The sequence below is a fragment of the Eleutherodactylus coqui genome, chromosome 12 (genome assembly GCF_035609145.1).
Source record: "Eleutherodactylus coqui strain aEleCoq1 chromosome 12, aEleCoq1.hap1, whole genome shotgun sequence".
Taxonomy (NCBI): Eukaryota; Metazoa; Chordata; class Amphibia; order Anura; family Eleutherodactylidae; genus Eleutherodactylus; species Eleutherodactylus coqui.
In genome coordinates, this window is record NC_089848.1 from 26585608 (window position 1) to 26606113 (window position 20506).

The window sequence follows — 20506 nt, forward strand, 5'->3', positions numbered from 1 at the left end:
TGTGGACGGCCGGGGTTTGGCCGCGCGAAATTTCGCGCGGCAAACAAACCGCGGCATGTTCTATTTCTGTGCGGGGCTCACAGAGCCTCGCACAGAAACGTCACTCATCTGTCCGCTGGCTCCGGTCTGCGCATGCGCCGGCAACTGGCACATGAAAGAGCTGGGTCACCGGGCGCAGGTTAGTACGCACTCCTCCCTGCAGGCGCTGGGGTCAGGTCCCACGGCGAGAATTCTCGCCGCTGGATCTGACCCGCTCGTCTGCAGGCGGCCTAATACTATACAATAAAGTTACCTCCCAAAACCTGGATCTATGAGGTAAAACGTCCCTGGAAGGGCCAAACCACCGCTAATTTACTAGAGAAATGGATTCACAACTCGTCAACACTAAACAAGTCACAATGGTCAAATTACAAGATAAATAATGGCAGGGAAAACAAAATGGACAACCCTGCTCGAGGGCACATTCACATCTGCACTAGCGGCTCTACATAGATCCAGCATGGAACTCTGGACGAATTAGTGCAGCATGCTGTGCAGCCAGGAAAAAGCTTTAAGCCGAATTTTAGTCACTGGGGACCGTCTGGCATGTGCCGGATCCAGCGCTTCCGGTAGATACATATATTGAAATCTATAATGGAGCTGAACAACGAAAAGTATACTGGATCCCAGAAGGAAGCGTGAAAATGGCCTAAAGGAGATATGTGTGTGTGTGTGTGTGTGTGTGTATATATGTATGTATGTATACATATACACATTGAGATAGATAGAGATAGAGATATATATATATATATATATATATATATATATATATATATATATATATATATAGATATATATATATATATACATACACACACACACACACACACACACACACACACACACACACACACACACACACACACACACACACACACCTATATATATATATCTTACAGTAGCAGCACATCATCCTAAATCTCCTAAATCCCAGCATATTGGTCAGCACTAGAGATGAGCGAGCATACTCGTTAAGGACAATTGCTCCCCTCCGTTCCTTCCAGCTCTCCCCCGCCGCCGGCAGCTGAATCTTTGCTCCTGAGCGGGCAGGTACTCGCTAAGGGCAATGCTCGGTTGAGTAATTGCCCTTAGCGAGTATGCTCGCTCATCTCTAGTCAGCACATATTCACTACATACAAATGACATAAATGCTAAGCATGAAATTTACTATTGTTAGAGTATATGAAACACAAAAATTATTAAAAGGACAGGATGCACATTGCATTGTAGGGTTTAAAAAATAAAAATAAAAAAAAAAAAAAAAAATACAAAAACACACTTTGAAGTTTGACTATGAATGGAGCTCCGAGTCATAGGGGCTGGCCATGCCAGCTTCTCCCTACCTGCAGCAAGAAGACTGACAGCTTTTGCCCCTTTTGTGTATAGAGAGAGCTGTAAGCCAACATGCTGTAGGCAGGGAGAGGCCGCTGTGGCTCACCTCCATGACTCAGAGCTCTGTTCACAAGTCAAACGTTAAAGTGTGTTTTTTTCTGAAATGCCACCGCATTTCCATAAACGGTGGCAATGTGCATACTTGTCCTGGGTTTATGGTGCTCATTAGTCGGACAACATGATCCCGATGACTGAATCCCTTTAACCCCTTGAGTGGTGGGTTTCTTACCACCCTGTCAGACCCACCAGGGCAGGTTTTTTTAAACGGGCCAATCATTTAATTTCAACTCATTTTGCAGTGGCGTTCCAAGAGCCATAACTTTTTCATTTTCCATGGACACGGCCGTATGAGGGCTTGTTTTTTATGAGACAAGTTGTACTTTTTGATGGCATCATTTTTGGGTATATATAATGTATTGCATAACTTTTGTTAAAAAATTTGTAGGGAAATTGGGGGAAAAAATTAATTGTCATTTATTTTTTGGATTTCATTTTTACGGCGCTCAGCGTACAGAATAAATAGTGTGATAACATTATTCTCTGAGTCACACGATTCCAATGATACCAGGTTTATACGGGTTTTTAGGTTTTGCTATTTTTGTACATTTAAATCTTTTTTTTTTCTTAAAGGTTTGCTTTTGTGTCGCCACATTCCAAGAGACGTATTAATTTTTTTCTCCATTTCCAGAGCCCCAGAAGGCCGTGTTTTTTGCGGGATGACCTCTAGTCTTCATTCATATAATTTTTAGGAACATGGAAAATTTTGATCCTATTTTTTCTAGGGGCAAGATTAACAAAATCTGTAATTCTGGCATGTTTTTTAATTTTCATTTTTCACTGCATTCTCTGAGCAATATAAATAATATATTAAAGTAATTCTACAGGCCGATGCAATTATGCCAATACCAAATTGTAATAGTTATATATATAAAAAAAATTTATCGCTGCATTCAAAGACCCCTAGCATTTAAATTTTTTTTTTATCAACGCCGCTGTGTAAGGGTTTTTTATTTTGCGGGAGGAGTTGTACTTTTTATTAGTACCATTTGTTGATTTGTGCAGAATTTTGATCTCTTTCTATTCCATTTTTTGTATGGCGAGATAGGCTAAATTAGCTATTTTTGCCACGTTTAAAAAATTTTTTTCCCATGCCGTGCACCCTGTAGATTAACCCCTTCCTGCTCCAGGACATACATTTACGTCCTGCGGCGTTGGGGGTAAGTATAAAGAGAGCGGTATTACAGCTGACACCCGTGGGCAATAACTGCAATCGTACAGCATTACACCATACTGCAGGAGCGATCAAAGCATCGCTAGTTGTGGTACACTAGGGGAGCTTAAAAGAAAAAAGAAGTAAAAATAAGATCAATAAAGTTTTATTAATTGTAAAAAAATTTTTAAAAAGTAATGAAAGTTTAAAATCACCTCCTTTTGCCATATCTATAATAAAAAAATCTAAATCATAAAAGAAAAATATTTTTTTGGTATCGCAGCGTTCGTAAAAGTCCGATCTATCAAAGTAGCGCATTATTTACCCCACACTGTGAATGTAGTCCAAAAAAAAAAATAATATCGCCAGAAATGCACTTTCAGTCACCCTTTCTCCCAGAAAAAAATGCAATAAAAAGCGATCAAAAAGTCGTAGGTATTCCAAATTAGTACTGACGGAAACTACAGGACATCTCGCAAGAAATGAGCCCTCGCACAACTACATTAACGGAAAAATAAAAAAGTTATTGCGCGCAGAAGATGCAGCAGAAAATAGTTTTTAAAAAGTGAGTGATGGGGACCTCCCACCTGACACAATGACAGCGCCAAGAGTCGTACCTAAGAAGAACGCATCTGAAAGACGAGTGTCCTCTGCCCGTTTACTGCTTGTTGCCAGGAAAACACACCACACCTTCTATGAAAAGAAATAGCGGAAGAGGCCGGCACTCGCACATTTTCCTTTCACCTAAATCTGATGGCTGTGATCTCAGGAGCACATGAGCACTAAGCTTTCAGCCCGGCCACCAGCTGCCATTGTGTTCTGCTATTTCTTTCCGTACAAAAGGTGGTCAGTTTCCTTGGCAACAAGCAGTAAACAACCAGAGGGCAGAGGAATCAATAGCTGCAATACCTGGAGAACGGAGCATTTTGGAAATAAACATATGGGTGAATGCATGGTTTTGCGATTTTGAACACAATGAAATAGGATTCCCAAGATGGGAATATCCCTTGAAAGTATCACATATTCAAGAATTAATAAGAAGGTGTTCCCAGAGTATTCATCCAAACAACAATTAAATCACAAATCATGGGCAAGCTAGGGGTCGTTCACATCAGCACTGCACCTCCGTTACGGATCTCTCTGTTCTGTTTTTAGAACAGAGTAATGGAATTAAAACAGAATTTCACTTTTTTTTTATATATATATTTTAATGGGTTTAAAAACAAACAAACAAAAAAACGGGAAGCTTTCCATCTGCTTCTGTACAGATTTTTTAAACAGAACAAATCGTCCTGCCGACTGCTCTATTTTTTCCATTTCAAAAGTGGAAACAAAAACTTGTTAGTGAGGGAAGGAAAGGGAAGCAGAACCCATGCGTATCGCTACTTTAATGGTTTCCTCAGGGGACAGCTTGTAAAAGTCAATTTTATGAAAACTACTGAATCAAGTGAGCCATTGCGGGTCTCTGTCAACAGGTTTATCTGAGGACAGCGTGAACTTCTGACAGATTCCAGTTTTAAAAAATTTCCCTCCGAACAGGCAGTAAGATCTGTGGGCAGCATGTTATACCGCAGAGCAGAAAGAGCTGAGCAGATTGATATATTGATTTATGTGAGAAGATTCAGTGGAACTATCAATTTTTTCACAGTATGTAAGACCGAAAAAAAAGAAGACACATCTCCATCCAGTTCAGGCTCTTACTCTCCAATTTTGATCCAGAAGAAGGCAAATGCCCCAATGAGGTAGAAGAAAATTTTCCCCATTTAAGGAAAAAATGGGGAATTTTAGTTCCTGCTCATTTTGGGCTTAAGAGGACTAGTGTACAGGTCTATTCACTAATTGAGAGCTCTCTCTGTATGCAGGGACGGCTGACCACCACTGTTAAGACCGCCCACTGGACTCCTATGCCAAGAAAAAGCAGGAATATAAATAAATAAATTAAAACCTATACTTAATAACTTTTCCTCAAAAAATGGATAGAAATCCAAAAGCTGTTCCTTCTCTATAACATGCTGCCTGTGGATCGGACTCCATGTTCAATATGACAGGTTCCCTTTAAATATGGCTTATTACCAGTGCAGGTCCTGATGCAATTGCAGCTTCCCGTAGGGTGACTGCGGACTCAAGGCATACGTTGTGGAGCTGGGAGGGCACTTACCATGCTCCCTCCCGGAGGGACACACGTAACCTTGGCCGCAACAGTGCTCAGCCTCCTCCGGACACCCCTAGGAGAGGGATGGCCAATAAACATAGGAATAGGAGATAACGTCACGGGTGACGCCACCGTTCTGTTACCCACCAGAATGACCCTCGACGGTAAATAAATGAGACGCAAAATGTGTAACGTACCTCAGGTTCCTGGGAACGGTCAGAGCCTAGCAAAACTTTACTTGGGAACTTTATCAGGATACACTCCAGAATACACTGGTGCCGGTAAACAGAAGACTAGAGGTCAGGGAGGAAACTCAGGATGAAACCGGTCCTGCAGTCACAGTTATCTGAGAGGAACCGCTCCTGGAAGGCGAACTCTCTTGAGGATGGAGGTAGAGTCACTCCACAGACACCCTCACAGAACAGTACCTCTGCACGGGGGTCTTGGCTGTCTCTTCTCGCTCACTCTCAATCTCACTCTTAGGCCGCCTGCAGACGAGCGGGTCAGATCCGGCGGCGAGAATTCCCGCCGCGGGACCCGACCCGAGCTCCTGCAGAGATGAGCGCGTACTCACCCGCGCCCGGCGGCCCCGGTTCTTTCATGTGCTGGCTGCCAGCGCATGCGCAGACCGGAGCCGGCGGCCGGGTGAGTGACGTTTCTGTGCGAGGCTCTGCGAGCCCCGCACAAAAATAGGACATGCCGCAGTTTGTTTGCCGCACGCGATTTTGCGCAGCCAAACCGCGGCCGTCTGCATAGGAGTGCGTACTGTAATGCACTCCTATGCAGGCTTTCAGTGGCGAAAATCCCGCGGGAAATCCCGCCGCGGGATTTCCGCCCGTGTGCAGGCGGCCTTACTTGTCCTCACTCACTGTTGGCTCCATGCAATGTCTTTCTTCCATTCTTCACCACATGAAGGTTGAAGGTACCCTCATGTGGCTGGCACTCTCTCTCGGGAACCCAGAAGACAATTGAATCTGTAGCCTTTACCCAAATCACTCATACTTCTAATCTCTCACATACCACATGACAGGACATAGATTGATACATTTGCAGGCATCTCCCAGTCTCATGCAGACATTAACCTCTCACTTGCTGAAGCTCTACAATACACATAACAAAATGACTAGACGACTTTGCACAGTGCATCTACAAATGACATTACATGTATGACAGTTATGGAGGGGCCAGCAACATAGACTTCTGGCCACTACACAAGAAATACCCAAAAGAGAATTCCTTTGTCACGCAACACTCCCTTAGGCCCAGCAGTAGACATAACACAGTGGTAACAGGGCTCCTTCAAGAATAATAATACAACTATAGCTTTTCCATTTGATATTTGTTCTTGAAATTGTTATTCTTGGAAGAAAGAACTTTTCTTTGTAAAAGGTCATAATTAAACGAGCGGCAACCTTTGGAATGAAATTTACCTCTATGACTGGAACATTTTCTTTAAGCTCTGATGTGTGTGCAGCCAATAAGCCGATGACCCTCACCACCTTCGTACGTCTGTAAGAATGAAGACAAACCGGCTTAATGACGACAATTAGTAAGGTCAGTTAGAGAAGTCTCCTCAGTGATAAAAGACCAGGTTACTCTTAACATCATGGCTCAAAATAATGCTACAGCATATAACAGAAAGCAAGAGTGAAGAAGTAAAGAGTAAAACACCATTATGTATAACATGTATCATGATGCCATGAAGAGGAATGTGTGAAAAGGGAAACCTGGTATAACACAGAGGAGCATACTTACCCAAGACCACCACGTGTTGACAAGTGTCTCTGGAGTAACATGCACCAAATGTATTAAAGAGGTGCAAGTCTATTAATGTATTTTGTCACATCTTGTGTGGCCCATGCACCTTCTCCTGAAATCTACGCTCCGCAATCTCAGACCAATCTCTTGCTGGAGGTGGGGATTTCAATCCCCATCACTAGCAATACGGTAGATGCTTTGTCGGCGATGCCAAGTGCCCGGCAGCCTACACAGAGGTCAGGAGAGCAGCGGTAGGGACCCTGACGACACCTGCTAAGTGTGTATTGATTTTTTTTTTTTTTGGTCGTGCAGCTAGCACTGCCAAAAACGTGGCACCAAGTTGTGCCACGTTTTCAGCAGTGCTGAAACCACTGCCCATTCATTTCAATGGGCGACGTGCAGCTGAAAACAGCGAAATATAGAACATGCATCGCAGTCAAAGCACAGTGTTCAAGACGCTGCGTTTTGATGCTTGTTTGAACAGCCCCATTGAAATAAATAGGAGTGTTGTTCAGAGTTTAGCGCAGCGCTGAAAAGACAGCTCTAAACGCTGTACAAAAATCATCTGTGTGAGGGAGGCTTAATGCTAAAAGTAATTGAAATGACTAAATGATCATCCATCTGATGGCTAGTGGTTGACTTTTGTCTATGGCGATGTAAGCAAAGACCACACATTCATCAACAGCTCCAACTGTTTTGCTTTTTGTTTCTTGCAGAAATCATATTATCCAGTTAAATTATTTTCTTTTTGACTTCTGTATTGAAAATCCTTTTTAGCTACATTCTAAGATTAAAAACTATGGACACCTTTGCACGTCCATTTGCTTCCTAAATGCAAAATAAGCAATTTTTTAAACTGTCTTCATTAGAAATGTCCTATCATTTTGTTGTTGCAGAATTAGCACAACTCCTTCATCTAGCTGGCTGTCCTGCTGAATGTGACATAGATCCAACAAAGCTCTGCTCCTGACTGTCAGCATTCTCTCTGCTCCTCTTAGGGAACATCCATAAACTACACCAGAAGAAATTCATTGCAGATTCACCAGGGAGTTTGCTGCGAAATTCTCGGCAAAAATCGGTGTGTTTTACATGCAGGTTTTGTTGCATATTTCCAGTGCATTGCACTCTACACATTGCAAGGGGCGAACTCTGCTATTAATATGCGCAACGTTTTGTTAACTTTCCAAACAGAGGAGGAGCAGATGTATTACAGATACAGGTTATATAAGGCAAACATAGGTGAGTGTGCGAGCTGTATTCTAAGGCTGCCTATCCACGGGCGTTGCGGTATCCCGCGGTGAAGATCTGCTGCGGGATACCGCCGCCTGGGAGCAGGAGCTGGCAGACGGATCTCCACTGTCAGCTTATCTGGCAGATAGGCTGACAGCGGAGAATCGCGGTAAATTCGCAGCATGCTGCGAATTGCCGCAAGCGAGTGGAGCTTTCACTGCGTTCCCCGCAGCCGGATTATCGCCGTGGGGAACGCAATTCAAACCCGCCCGTGGACAGGCAGCCTAAGTGTGCAGTTTTCTAAAGTGTGTGATTTGGCATTAGTGGAATTGCTGAGCGCATCTTTCTCCATTTGCATTTGTTTTATATCAAGTCATAGTAATCTTTTACCTAATACGTTATGCTGTTGTCTTTTTCCCCCTAGAGGTTAAATACATTGTGTGGGTATATTGGAGGGTTAAACATTGTTACATTCAAAAGCACATATAGTTCTCTTGTGGATTTCAGTCTCCATTGCTTTGAACAAGTGATTAATTGGGAGCAGGGTTAGGGCCCAGGTATTATTGTATCTTGACTCCACCGAGAAGCTAGAGATTTGACAGGGTTTGCATGCAGGAATGCCCCTATCACACCCCTAACTCCGGATTGGCAGAATTTTGTAAGGTCCTTGTTGGTGGCGTCAAGTTACAATAATACCCAGCCGTCCCCCTTCCATCTTCCCTTGGCAACCAGGGACAGTGGGGAGCAGCATCAGCGGGGAAGGGCCAGACAGCAGTGTCCTGACGCCGATGCATCACGAGAATCTTGGAATGTGATGCCGCCGATGCCGACAGAAGGCAGACGGGCACCGGGGAGCAGCAGGAGCATGGAATCGCGGTACTGTAGTGTGATGCCGCCGCTGGCTGAGCATAAACTGCATGTGCTACCGCCGGCGGTCGGGAGAAAATAGAGCAGCGGTTAAGGGGGTAAGAAGCCTGCAGCCGGGGAGGCTGGGACACATTACGGTGCATCGCAGAGCTTACTTCTGTGGCTACCCGGGAAGTGTGGGACACGGACACCATTAGCGGGGAGGACCACAGTTGCCTGGGAGCTGGGACGTCCTGCCGCCGGCGGTGGGGAGAAAACGGAGCAGCGGCAAAGGGCACAAGCAGCCTGCAGATGGAGAGTCTAGTACAGTTACAGCTGCATGCCGGAGGTTACTTCTGGGGCCGCCCGGGGAAACTGCCAGACTTACAGCATTACCAGGAAGATGAAGTGTTGCCCAGGAGCTGGGACAGCAGCATCACACGGTGCTTCCAGGACCTGCAGGGGAGCCATCTGTACAGCCAATGAGGTACTGGGGGCGTCACCGGGCGGTCAATGCTCTCTCCAGCACTACTTCCTGGTGGAGTCAAGGTACAATAATAACTAGGGCCCATTTACACAGAAAGAGGACTGCTCAAAAGTTGCACAAATGGCAGTTTGAGTGACAGTTTTGAACGATCACTTTGCATAAGCTCTTAAGTAGCTAAATAGCTACTTAACAGTTTATTAGCATATAAATGAACATGGACACTGTATGCAGAAGACAGTGGGAGGGCTGTCACTTGCATACAGCTGCTTTGTTCTGAGAGCTATCAGCTGGTATCCCGCTGAGATGATAGCTCCAAGAACAGCAGGAGCGCTGACAGCTGCTTTGTCCTTGAAGCAATCGCTGAGAGCGGGATACCTGGTGAAAGAATTGTATGAGCGGTATCCCGCTGAGAACTCAGCATGCGGCGTTGATAAGGCTCATCCCTGACTGTTAGCTCGCTTAAAGTTAGTGATGAATGAATAGTGCACGAAAAGTGCCCGATGGATGAGTGTTTAGACACGATTATTGCTCAAAAGATGGCTCTTGAGCGAATTTTGAACAATAATAATTGTGTCTAAATGGGGCTTTACTCATTTAGGATGTGATAAATTGCATCTGTGGAACTTTCAGTGTTGTTTCCAAACAGAGAAGCAACAGAAGTACTACAGATAAATGCTAAGTAAACATAAGTGAATGTGTGAGGTGAGGGAGTGTGGCTATCTTCTTAAGTGTGTGACTTGGGATTAGTGACTTTAGATTCAGGGACTTTGGAAGAGTCAATTGTATTTACTTACTGCTTATCCATTTGAATTTTTGGCATTTACTACTTTCATCTAATCTGTACGATTTCCATTTAGAATGTGCTCAATGACTAACAATGCCATCCAGTGTACATCTAGCACCATGTATACAGTCCTTGAACAGCCATTCGAGGGTGCATACTGCTGTACGAGATGTCACCATGTTGCACATTTGGAAGCTCAGATGCTGGATCTAAAGGAGCAGCTTGCAACACTGAGATCCACTGGCACCATGAAAAGGTGTTCGCTGCTCACTGAGGGAAAATGTGGGGGCAGAGGTGTGGGTGGATGGTAGTATGTGAGCGTAAGATGATCAGGCAGCTAGCTGGGTGACAGTTATGGTCCATTTAGAAGGGACGAATGTTGAGCAAACGATGCCCAACACTCGTCTCTGTGTGTCCTTGCTCCCGGGCTTCTGCATGGGAGCTAGTAGTGCTGGCTCGCTCACAAAGCGGCCAGCAGGAGGGCGGGGAGACTGCAGGAGATTTCTCTCGTCTCGCTCCCCCCCCCCCCCGCCCCTCTGCATTGACCTAATATAGCGGCCGTTCAGTACTGAACGGCTGTTATTTACACTGAACAATAAGCGATCAGCTCTTCGCCCAGGATGTTATGTTGCATAAACGATGGGCGATGAGCTGATTGCTCAGTGTAAATAGCAGCTGTTCAGTACTGAACAGCCAATATGATAAGTCAATGGAGAGGGGTGGGGGAGCACGAGGGGAGAAATCTCCTGTAGCCACCCCGCTGTGAGCCAGCGATACTAGCTCCTGTGCAGCAGCACAAGAGCTAGTATGTGCGGGGACGAGTGTTGGGCATCGTTTGCCTGACATTTGTCCAGTCTAAATGGGCCTTTAGAAGGAGGGATAGATGGAAGAGACCCAGTAAGACTAGTCCTGAACTGGCACATGCCAACAAGTTTGCAAATTTGGCAGATGAGGGGGATGTCATTATAGGATTAGCACTGCGCTAAAGCACGACATGCCCTCTAACTACCAGGGGGACGTCTGCTCCAGTAAGAAGGGGAATAGGAGTGCAGGGCAACACTGAGGGTAGATATATGAAGGGAGATGAACACATGGCATGTCTATGGATAGAAATGCATGGAGGAAAAAAACAAAATCCTCATGTAGGCCACCAAATATAACAGAAGAAAGTGAACTGAAAATCTATTACTGAGGCAAATAGGCAACTTTTTGCTATGCGCAAACTGGGAAGCAGAAACCTGCGGAGCTCATAAAAGGTAACCCGTTTCTGTCAATAACTCAAGATAATTATCTAACTCAACTTGTACAGGACCCGACTAGAGGGACGGCCATTTTAGACTGCATATTATCCAACAGACCTAACAGAATAACAGGGGTGCAGGTTGGGGGCAACTAGGAAATAGTGACATAATATAATAGATTTCCACTTGTCTTTCAAAAAGGGAGTTTTAACAGGGAGCTCCAAAATACTAAACATTAGGAAAGCAAAGTTCGATCATCTCAGAGATGCCCTTTACCTTATTGGCTGAGGTAATGTCCTCGAAGATAAGAGTAGAAACAATAAATGGGAAATGTGTAAATGCTTACTGTGAGAGGTTCCTACCTTACAGTAAATGCACAAAAAATTACTCACTTTGGCCGCCTGCACACAGGCGGAAATCCCGCGGCGGTATTTCCCGCAGGATTTCCGCCGCTGAAAGTCTGCATAGGAGTGCATTACAATACGCACTCCTATGCAGACGGCTGCGGTTTGGCCGTGCGAAATCTCGTGCGGCAAACAAACCGCGGCATGTCCTATTTTTGTGCGGGGCTCGCACTCACCCGGCCGCCGGCTACGGTCTGCGCATGCGCCGGCTGCGCGGCAGCCGGCACATGAAAGAGCCGGGGCTGCCAGGCGCGGGTGAGTACGCGCTCGTCACTGCAGGCTCTCGGGTCGGGTCCCGCGGCGAGAATTCTCGCCGCCGGATCCGACCCGCTCGTCTGCAGGCGGCCTTTTTGTTCACAGGTTTTTAAAGCTGACTTTCAGTAAACTTAAAAACCATTGCTGGATCGCGGCTTGTCGTTCTATGTGAACGCTCCCTACTCAGTACTTCACACAGAAGATGAAGCGCGGAGCGAAAAACCAGCAAACCAGCGGTGAAGGCTGTCAGTGAAAATGCTCTGCACGAGCGCTAACGACCTCAGCGGTGGGGTCAGCACTTGTGCAGTCGTTTGCCCGACTGTCGGCCTGTGTAAAAGGGCCATTAACCAATGCTGCTTAATAAAGATGTAAAGGGGGCCATAAGAAGCAAAAATAAAACATTTAAACTACTAAAACAAGAAAACAATGAAGGAGCACTAACAACCTAAAAGGAAAACAATAAATTACATAAAAAGTAGATAAAAGCAGCAAAGATGGAGACAGAGAGTAAAACTAACCCTAAAGTGTTCTTTAACTACATAAATAGTAAAAAGATTAATACTGAAAGTGTTGGCCCTTTACTAAATAATGTAGGCAAAAGTGTAGAGGGCGAGGAGTAGAAAACAAATCTATTAAATAGCTTTTTCTGCAGTGTATTCACAAAAGGAAAATGAAATGTCAGATGAGATGCAGAGTGATAATGTAAACTCTCCACTAAATGTCACCAGTCTAACCTAGAAAGAAGTGCAGAGCCATCTTAAAAAGATTAAAATAGATACACAGACCCTTGTTTCTTATACTTAAGGACTCTTTAGTGATGGGGTCTGTTCCCCTGGAATGGTGCATAGCAAATGTGGTGCCAATATTCAAAAAGCGGTCAAAAAGTGAACCTGGAAATTACAGGCCGGTAAGTCTAACTTGTATTATGGGTAAAATGTTTAAAGGGTTTCTAAGAGACTCTATCCTGGAGCAGCTCAAAGAAAATGGCTGTATAACTTCGTATCAGCATGGCTTTATGAGAGATGGCTACTGTCAAACCAACCTGATCAGCTTCTACTAGGAGGTAAGTTCTAGACTCAACTGGGGAGAGTCACTGGATCTTGTGCATCTGGATATCGTGCATAAAAGGTTGGTATATAAAATGAGAATGCATGGTCTGGATGAGAATGTGGGTAAGTAACAAGTTCAGTGATCGAAAGCAGAGGGTGGTTATAAATGGTTATGTACACTAATCTAGCGGTGGGCCTTGGACGCAGAGTGGTGGGCCCTGCTCAGAGCTTAAGGGGGGGGGGGGGGTGCTGTTGGCTAGCTGCTCATCTGCTATTGTCCCCTGCCTGTCCCCATGCACTGGTAACACTCGATTGGTTGTCTACCGATGAGAGAACTACGTGGTCCCCACATACCCACTTATGGAATAACCCTGATCTGCTGCATTTGCGATGTTTCTCGGAGTCTGTTTTTTGGAGATTTTGGGGCGTTAACGTCCTCTCTGACATAGTCTGTGAGGGTAAGTTCTACATCTTCATGCAGCTGCAGATAATGCATGACCTGCCTGAGCATTCCTATTTTAGATATTACCAGCTGCAAGATGTAGTCAGGGCCCAATTTGGGGGACTATCCATATCACTGCCTCTGTCACGGCTTGAGGGCTTGGCGCAGATGTGCAACCTTGTTAAGCAATTGTCTAGTTTCTATGCCCATTTAATGCAACATCTCACCCAGCTGAGTGAGAAGGCCACGCAGAAATGGGTTGCTGATTTCCTTGATCTGTTATTGGGGGAAGATTGAGACATCCTAAGGGGTTCTGGTCCTCCTTTGATTAGTGCTAGGGACAGGCTCATCCAGGTCAAGTTCTTGCACTGCATATAGTCCCTCCAGGCTTCATGTTATGGGTCTGCTCCCTTCAGTGATATGCCCACAATGCTGGTTGCGGATGGGACTGTCATACATGCGTTTTGGGAGTGTGCCGTCCTACAAGACTATTGGAGGGACATTCTCACATTCATGGAAGCGCACCTGGGGGTCCCGAGGATCATACATCCTGGGGTGTGTCTCTTGGGCTTGTTGGAGACCTACCAGTAGCTGCAGCAACCCGCTTGTTATATAAATTGCTACTCTTTTATGCCAAAAAGGTAATTTTATTAAACTGAAAACACCCTGGGAGGCCGACCAGGAATGCATGGGTCCAGGTGGTAAATTCTGCAATCCCAATGTACAAGCTGACATATATGGGGGGGATACCTGAAAGGGAGTGAATTTCTTATCGAAAATTCCTTTTTCCCGAGTCATCCTGACGGCAGACATGGAGGTTGCACCTTGACCTCGTAGGGACAGGAAGCAAGAGACTTTAAAAGGCTCCTCCCGTCTCCCATTCACCAGTGTCTTCTAAATTACTTACATGGACATGTCGTGGTTAACCAAGGAAGATATTTATTTGCTCCGAAAAAAAATAACATGGTTAGTTTCATTTGAACATAAACAAGAAGAGGGTAGCTTACCCAGACTTAAACACAGGAAATATGCACAAATTTACCGCATGAAGGGAAATGTCCAACATAGGAGCGTCTGGGCTACAGATTCGTGCCCGCATAAACGTTAATATAAACGTGTGAATTTTTGGGAGGGAAATACATGCCGTCAGGATGACTTGGGAAAAAGGAATTTTCGGTAAGAAATTCACTCCCTTTTCCCGGCGTCATCCTGACGGCAGACATGGAGTATACCAAATTAACTCTTACGGAGGGACCACTGCTTGCAGGACCTCTCTCCCGAAAGAGAGAGATCGGAGGAGAGGTCCGCATTCGGCCTGTAATGTTTTGCGAATGTGTGCAGGTTGGACCATGTGGCTGCCTTACAGATTTGGTCTGGCGTCGCCATAGCCCTCTCTGCCCAGGAGCAGGATACTGCCCTGGTAGAATGGGCCTTGAGTCCTTCCGGGATAGCGCTGTTGCAGGACGGAGTAGGCCTGCTGGATGGTGGATTTTATCCGGCGGCTAATGGATCTCCTAGAAGCCGCTCTTCCGCTGCCCGGCCCCTGAAATTGAACAAAAGACAGTCAGCCTTCCTAAAAGGATAATGTCTGCTCTGGGTAGCATAGAATGGCCTTCCTTGCATCCAGGCTATGGTAGTCTCTTTCCCTATCGTTTTGGGGATTTTGACAGAAGGATGGGAGAATAATTTCTTGCTGTCTGTGGAATTTTGAGGCTACCTTTGGAAGAAAAACGGGGGTCTGTTTTTTTGTATGACCCTATCGTCCTGGCTTAATAGGTAAGACGTCTTACAAGATAGGGCCTGGGGCTCGCTTACGTGCCTTGCTGCTGTGATAGCTACCAGGAACACAGTTTTAAACGTGAGGAACCTAATCGGAATCTGATCAATAGGTTGAGGGGGTCTTTGCAGAGGCTTTGGAGAACTAGGTTCAGGTCCCATGGGGGGAACTGTACTACGGCTAACTGACCTCATTCTTTCTGCCGCTTTCATGAACCTGCGGATCAGTCTATGATCCGCCAAAGGTTGGTCTAGAATGGCTGAGAGCGCTGCTACCTGTACTTCCAGGGTTCGTGGTCTCAGGTTTTTATCTGGAGGAAGTCCAAAATCTCCGCCACCAAAGTGTCAAGATTGGAGACCTCCAGCCCCCTCCAGGAGAAGAATTTTTTCCCCGATCTTATTATAAGTAGCTGAGGTTACAGGTTTTTCGGGACTGGCGTAGAGTCGCGATAACTCTGGAGGACAGACCTTGTCTTAGCGTCTGTTCCTCAATATCCACACTGCGAGGTTCAGTCTCTCTACGTTGGGGCAAAGAACTGGGCCCTGCGCTAGAAGGTCCTTCCTGGATGGAAGGCGGATTGGCTCCGAGATGGCGAGCTTTAGGAGCACCGGAAACCATGCCCTTTTTTCCCCAGTGTTGGGTGATCAGGATCAGCGTGATGTTGCTCTGCTGGACCTTCTGAAGAACTCACGGGATCAGGTGTATGGGGGAGGGGGAAGGCGTACGCCAGACTGAAATCCCAACTATGGGAAAAAGCGTCTAACCCCTCGGACTTGTCCCTCGGATCTAGGGAAAAATAGCCGGGATATTCTGAATTTTTGCTGCTCGCAAACAGGTCCACCTGTGGACTGCCCCAGGTTTCTGTAATGAGACGAAATTCCTCTTGATTCAGAGACCATTCCCAGGGTCTAGGCCTCTTTGACTGAGAAAGTCGGCTGTCAGGATCTGGGATCCTTTGAGATGGACCGCTGTCAGGACTGTACCGTGGACTCGGCCCATTAGAAAATCGGGGCTGTTAATTTCAGCAGGTGAAAGTTTCTGGTGCCTCCCTGGTGGTGAATAAGTGAAACGGCGGTCCCGTTATCCGAGAAGATCCTAACATGCTCCCAGATGGCCCTAAGCTCTCTGGAATTTGAGGTCTAGGCATGCAATGTCGGACCCCATTTGCCCTGGAGCAAACGTTGCCCCACTTGTGCTCCCCAGCCAGGCTGGCTTGCGTTGGTGACTACGGAGATGAAGGGCTCTGTCACCCATGGGGACTCCGCCTCTAGGTTGCCAGTTGACCGCCACCAGCGGAGGGACCTTGTGACCGCTGATGACACGGGCATTCTGCGGTCCAGAGAGGTTGTTGCCCCGTCCCACTTGCCCAGGGTGGCTCTCTGTAGCGTCCTTGAGTGACCTGGGCCCAAGGAATAATGCCGATACAGGAGGTCATGAGGCCCAGGAGCCTCGTTGCGTCCCTAATCGTTATTTGTTTCTTCTGGCCGCATTTCTGCGCTGCCAGCCTAAGGTTTTCCTGCCTGGGTGGAGGCAAAGACAAGATCTGAGACACTGAGTCTATCTGTACCCCCAGGAGGTCTTTCGCGTCTCGGGGAGAAGACTAGATTTAGGGAAGTTAACTATCCACCCCAGTCTCTGAAATAGGGAGATGATTCGGCTGGTATCCTCTTTGAGGATCTTCGGCGAGGATGCCATTACCAGCAAATCGTCCAGGTATGGGACAATGTTTATGCCTGCCACATGGAGATGCGCCACCATCTCTGCCGCTATTTTAGAGAATATCCTGGGTGCCGTTGAAATTCCGAGGGGTAGGCACTGGAATTGAAAATGGTGTACACGGCTGCCCATCCTGATGGCAAACCGCAGGTACTTGTGATGTTCCGACAGGACTGGGACGTGGTAGTACGCGTCCTTTAGATCGACGGTACTCATAAAGTCCCCTCTTTTGATCAGAGTTACTGCAGACCTGATGGTTAAACCTTTTGTAGGTAATCAACCTGTTCAGGCCCTTCAGATTAAGGATCATCCGAAACTGTCGTTCGGTTTTTTGATCAGAAATAGGGGTAGAACCCCAAGCCCTGTTCTACTGCGGGGACCTGGACTACCGCCCCCATCTGTAGCACCTTAGAAATTTCATTTCTAAAGATACCCTGCAGGGCGGGGGATCGCGTGGGGGCCGGGAAAGCTCAACAGTCTGCCCCCCACCTGGTACTCGCCTACAGGGGAAGGGGTTGTTTTTGTTTTACTCCTGCCTCCTTTGGGGTAGGACCAGCACCCCGTCTTTCCTTTGCCTCGGTATGGCTTGAAGGATGGCTGAGGTTTGTGGGGAAATCCCGTTCTTGCTTGGTCCGGGAAACTGCGGGTCCTGTCGGTAGCTCTTTTTAGGATCTCCTCCAAGTCCGCGCCAAACATGTGCTGGCCATGAAACAGAGATGTTACACGGCCTTCCTTTGGAAGCCGTATCTGCTTTCCATGTTTTCAGCCAGACCGCCTGTTGCTGATCTAAGTAGAGGCATGCATTCCAGTAACACATCTCTAGAGGCCTTCTGTTTAATCTGGTCGTCGAGTTCCCCCAATCAGAGGAACATCGACCTTGCCACAGAAGTCGCTGCGACCTTGGACTTCAGCGTATAGGCCGTTGTTTGCCAGGCCCGTTTCGTCAAGGCGTCGACCCTGTCCATCGGGTTTTTAAGATGAGAGGAGTCCTTGAATGGCAGGGCTGTCTTTTTGGCCATTATGGCCACCTGTGCCCGACGCCGCGCGCGGCCGCACCGGCATGCCTGGAGGAGAGAGGCATCTGAGCCTATGGCCCGCCGCTCTCCCCAGCTGAAACCACTGCGCCGAGCTGTGGCAGGGGAAGGAGGGGACCCAAGGACCTCTGGTCCGCCGCTCCGACTGCTGCGGTGGTGAACCCCGGGCGGTCAGACCTGTGGCCCGCCGTGCTCCCGGACCGTGCGTAGATGCTCACGTCTTTCTCCGCAAAGCGGAGTCTCTCTTTATATTCGCGGGACAAATAGAGGTGTTTGTACGCGCAGCCCACGCATACGTGATTACTTTCTTCAGGGTATCATTAACCGGAAACACTGTGCGGTTCCTTGGTCTGAGCCCGCCGGACACGGCGTCCTGTACGGACCTTGGCTCGACCACATCCTCGACCTTCCTTGTATCCCTGACTGCTTTGATCAGGTCAACCAGGTCCCCAGATGAGAAATAGTACTTTTTATTCTCATCCCTGGCGTCAGGGGGACGGTCAAAGAGTTCGCCATTTGACAAGTCGCCCCGGGATTGCTCAAACTGTGAGCTCGTTAGCGGTATGTGGCTCGCCCTTTTAGCGGCCCTTCCTTCCGCTGAGCTGGGGGGGGGGGGGGGAAGACTGGAAATTGATGCCCGGACCTCCTCTCTAACCAGGGATATAATATCTTCCCTGAATGCAGCCTGTTCATCCGTAAGGAACTTGGAGGTACAATCGGGGCATAGCGGCTTTTTTATATGCCTCGTCCAGTTTTTTTATTTTTTTATTTTTTTTTAAAGACACAGAGCGCCTTTCCTGTGTTTTTCCTTTAGGTCCTGTTTAGACCGAGTGGATTCCCTGTCCTGCAGAATATACATGCATGCACATAAGGGAAAACCCCCACACAATGCTAAATCCCTGAGCATAACATTCCTGCAACAAGTAACACTTACAGTTTGCAGGGCTTCCATCTCTGGTTCCTTTGTAGTCATGATGCAGAAACGCAGACAGAACCAGGTAGACAGATAAATCCTTCTCTGAAGGTGTGCTGTCAGTGGAAGCTTGTCGGGGGGGGGTCTCCATTTTCAAATCTCCCGCTGTTCCGGGTCAGCTGACGGCGTCTGACGTCACCGCGTCACGCCGTGTCATTAGCTCCGCCCCCCCGACGCCGCGTGCGGACGCGCCGGCATGCCTGGAGAAGAGAGGCATCTGAGCCTGTGGCCCGCCGCTCTCCCCGGCTGAAAAACAACCCCAAGCTGGAGGAGGAAGGAGGGGACTCAAGGACCTCTGGTCCGCCGCTCCGACCGCTGCGGTGGTGAACCCCGGGCGGTCAGACCTGTGGCCCGCCGTGCTCCCGGACCGCGCTGACTCTCCGGAGGGGAGATGAGAAGGGAAGCAGCCCTGTGGACCGTCAATCCCTCCAGTCAGCCTGCTTGGAAAAGGGTGAGGGGGGAAAACAGCCCTATGGACCGTTCCCCCAGCTGTCTTCCTGCAGCTCCCTGGAGGGAGCTCCTCTTGCATGTCCCTGTAGGGACAGGAAGCACTGGTGAATGGGAGACGGGAGGAGCCTTTTAAAGTCTCTTGCTTCCTGTCCCTACGAGGTCAAGGTGCAACCTCCATGTCTGCCGTCAGGATGACGCCGGGAAAAAAATGTAATAAGATCTGGGGTGGCTGGGTGAATTGTCCTGCAACAGCAACGGGAGCACTAGACTAGGTATTGAGGGAAAATTAGGTTGAGGGACACCCCTGCTTGACCTCCCTTAAGCTACATTTATCCTTTCAGGGGAGGAAGGGTGGTTTTGTGTTTTCCAGTTGTTCATCCTTTTTCTTCTTTTCTCCTGTTCCATTCGGTCTCTGGACTTTTCACTATGACCTAGCTAAAATATAATTTCCTAGGAATGTACGCATATACATGGGTAATGATGTTGTTTTTGTATTTATGCAATGTGTTGTATCACTGTGATGGGCACCTGCTGTGCCCGCTGCCTCTGCCTATTTGTTAATTATTTTGGCTAAATAAAGAGTTCCTTTAAAAAAAAATAAAAAATGAGAATCCACTGGGTAAAACGAACATGGAAAGGACTTGGGGACTCTAGCTAACTGTAAAACTTAACTGGAGCAACCAGTGTCAGGCAGCTGCTGCCAAGGCAAATAGGAACATGTGGTGCATCAAAAGAGGTCTAGGGGCACATGACGAGAACATCGTTCTTCCTCTTTACAAGTCACTGGTCAGACCACACATGGAATATTCTGGGCAGTTTTGGGCACCGGTACTCAAGAAGGACATATCAGAGCTTAAGCAGGTACCAAGGCGGCAACTAAAGTAATAAATGGAATGTGCGGACTACAATACCCAGAGAGGTTATCAAAATTGGGGCTATTTAGATGAAAAAAAGAGACTGCTGAGGGGGACCTAATAACTATATCAGGGGACAATACAGAGATCTCTCACATTATCTATTTATACCCAGGACTGTAACTAGGGGGCGCTCTCTACATCTCGAGGAAAGGGGTTCTTTACTGTAAGAGCAGAGGGACTATGGAACTCTATGCCTGAGGATGTGAAAATGGTAAACTCACTAAAAGAGTTCAAGAGGAGCTGGACGTCTTTTTTGAGCGATACAATATTACAGGTTATAATCATTAATAACTTCAGAAGGGTCGGTGATCCGGGGATTATTCTGATTACCAGATTGAACTCAGGAAGGA

The 20506-nt window shown here is 47.1% G+C and overlaps 1 protein-coding gene across 3 annotated transcripts in view; it reads right to left on the reverse strand.

The window, feature by feature from the left end:
- The window catches only part of ULK4 (unc-51 like kinase 4), a 649532-nt gene that overhangs the window by 557821 nt on the left and 71205 nt on the right, over positions 1-20506 (reverse strand). For all 3 annotated transcript variants that reach the window (XM_066584674.1, XM_066584676.1, XM_066584675.1), the window contains exon 17: positions 6224-6302. In XM_066584674.1, the coding sequence (XP_066440771.1) occupies positions 6224-6302 (79 nt within the window). The remainder of the gene's footprint in view (positions 1-6223; positions 6303-20506) is intronic.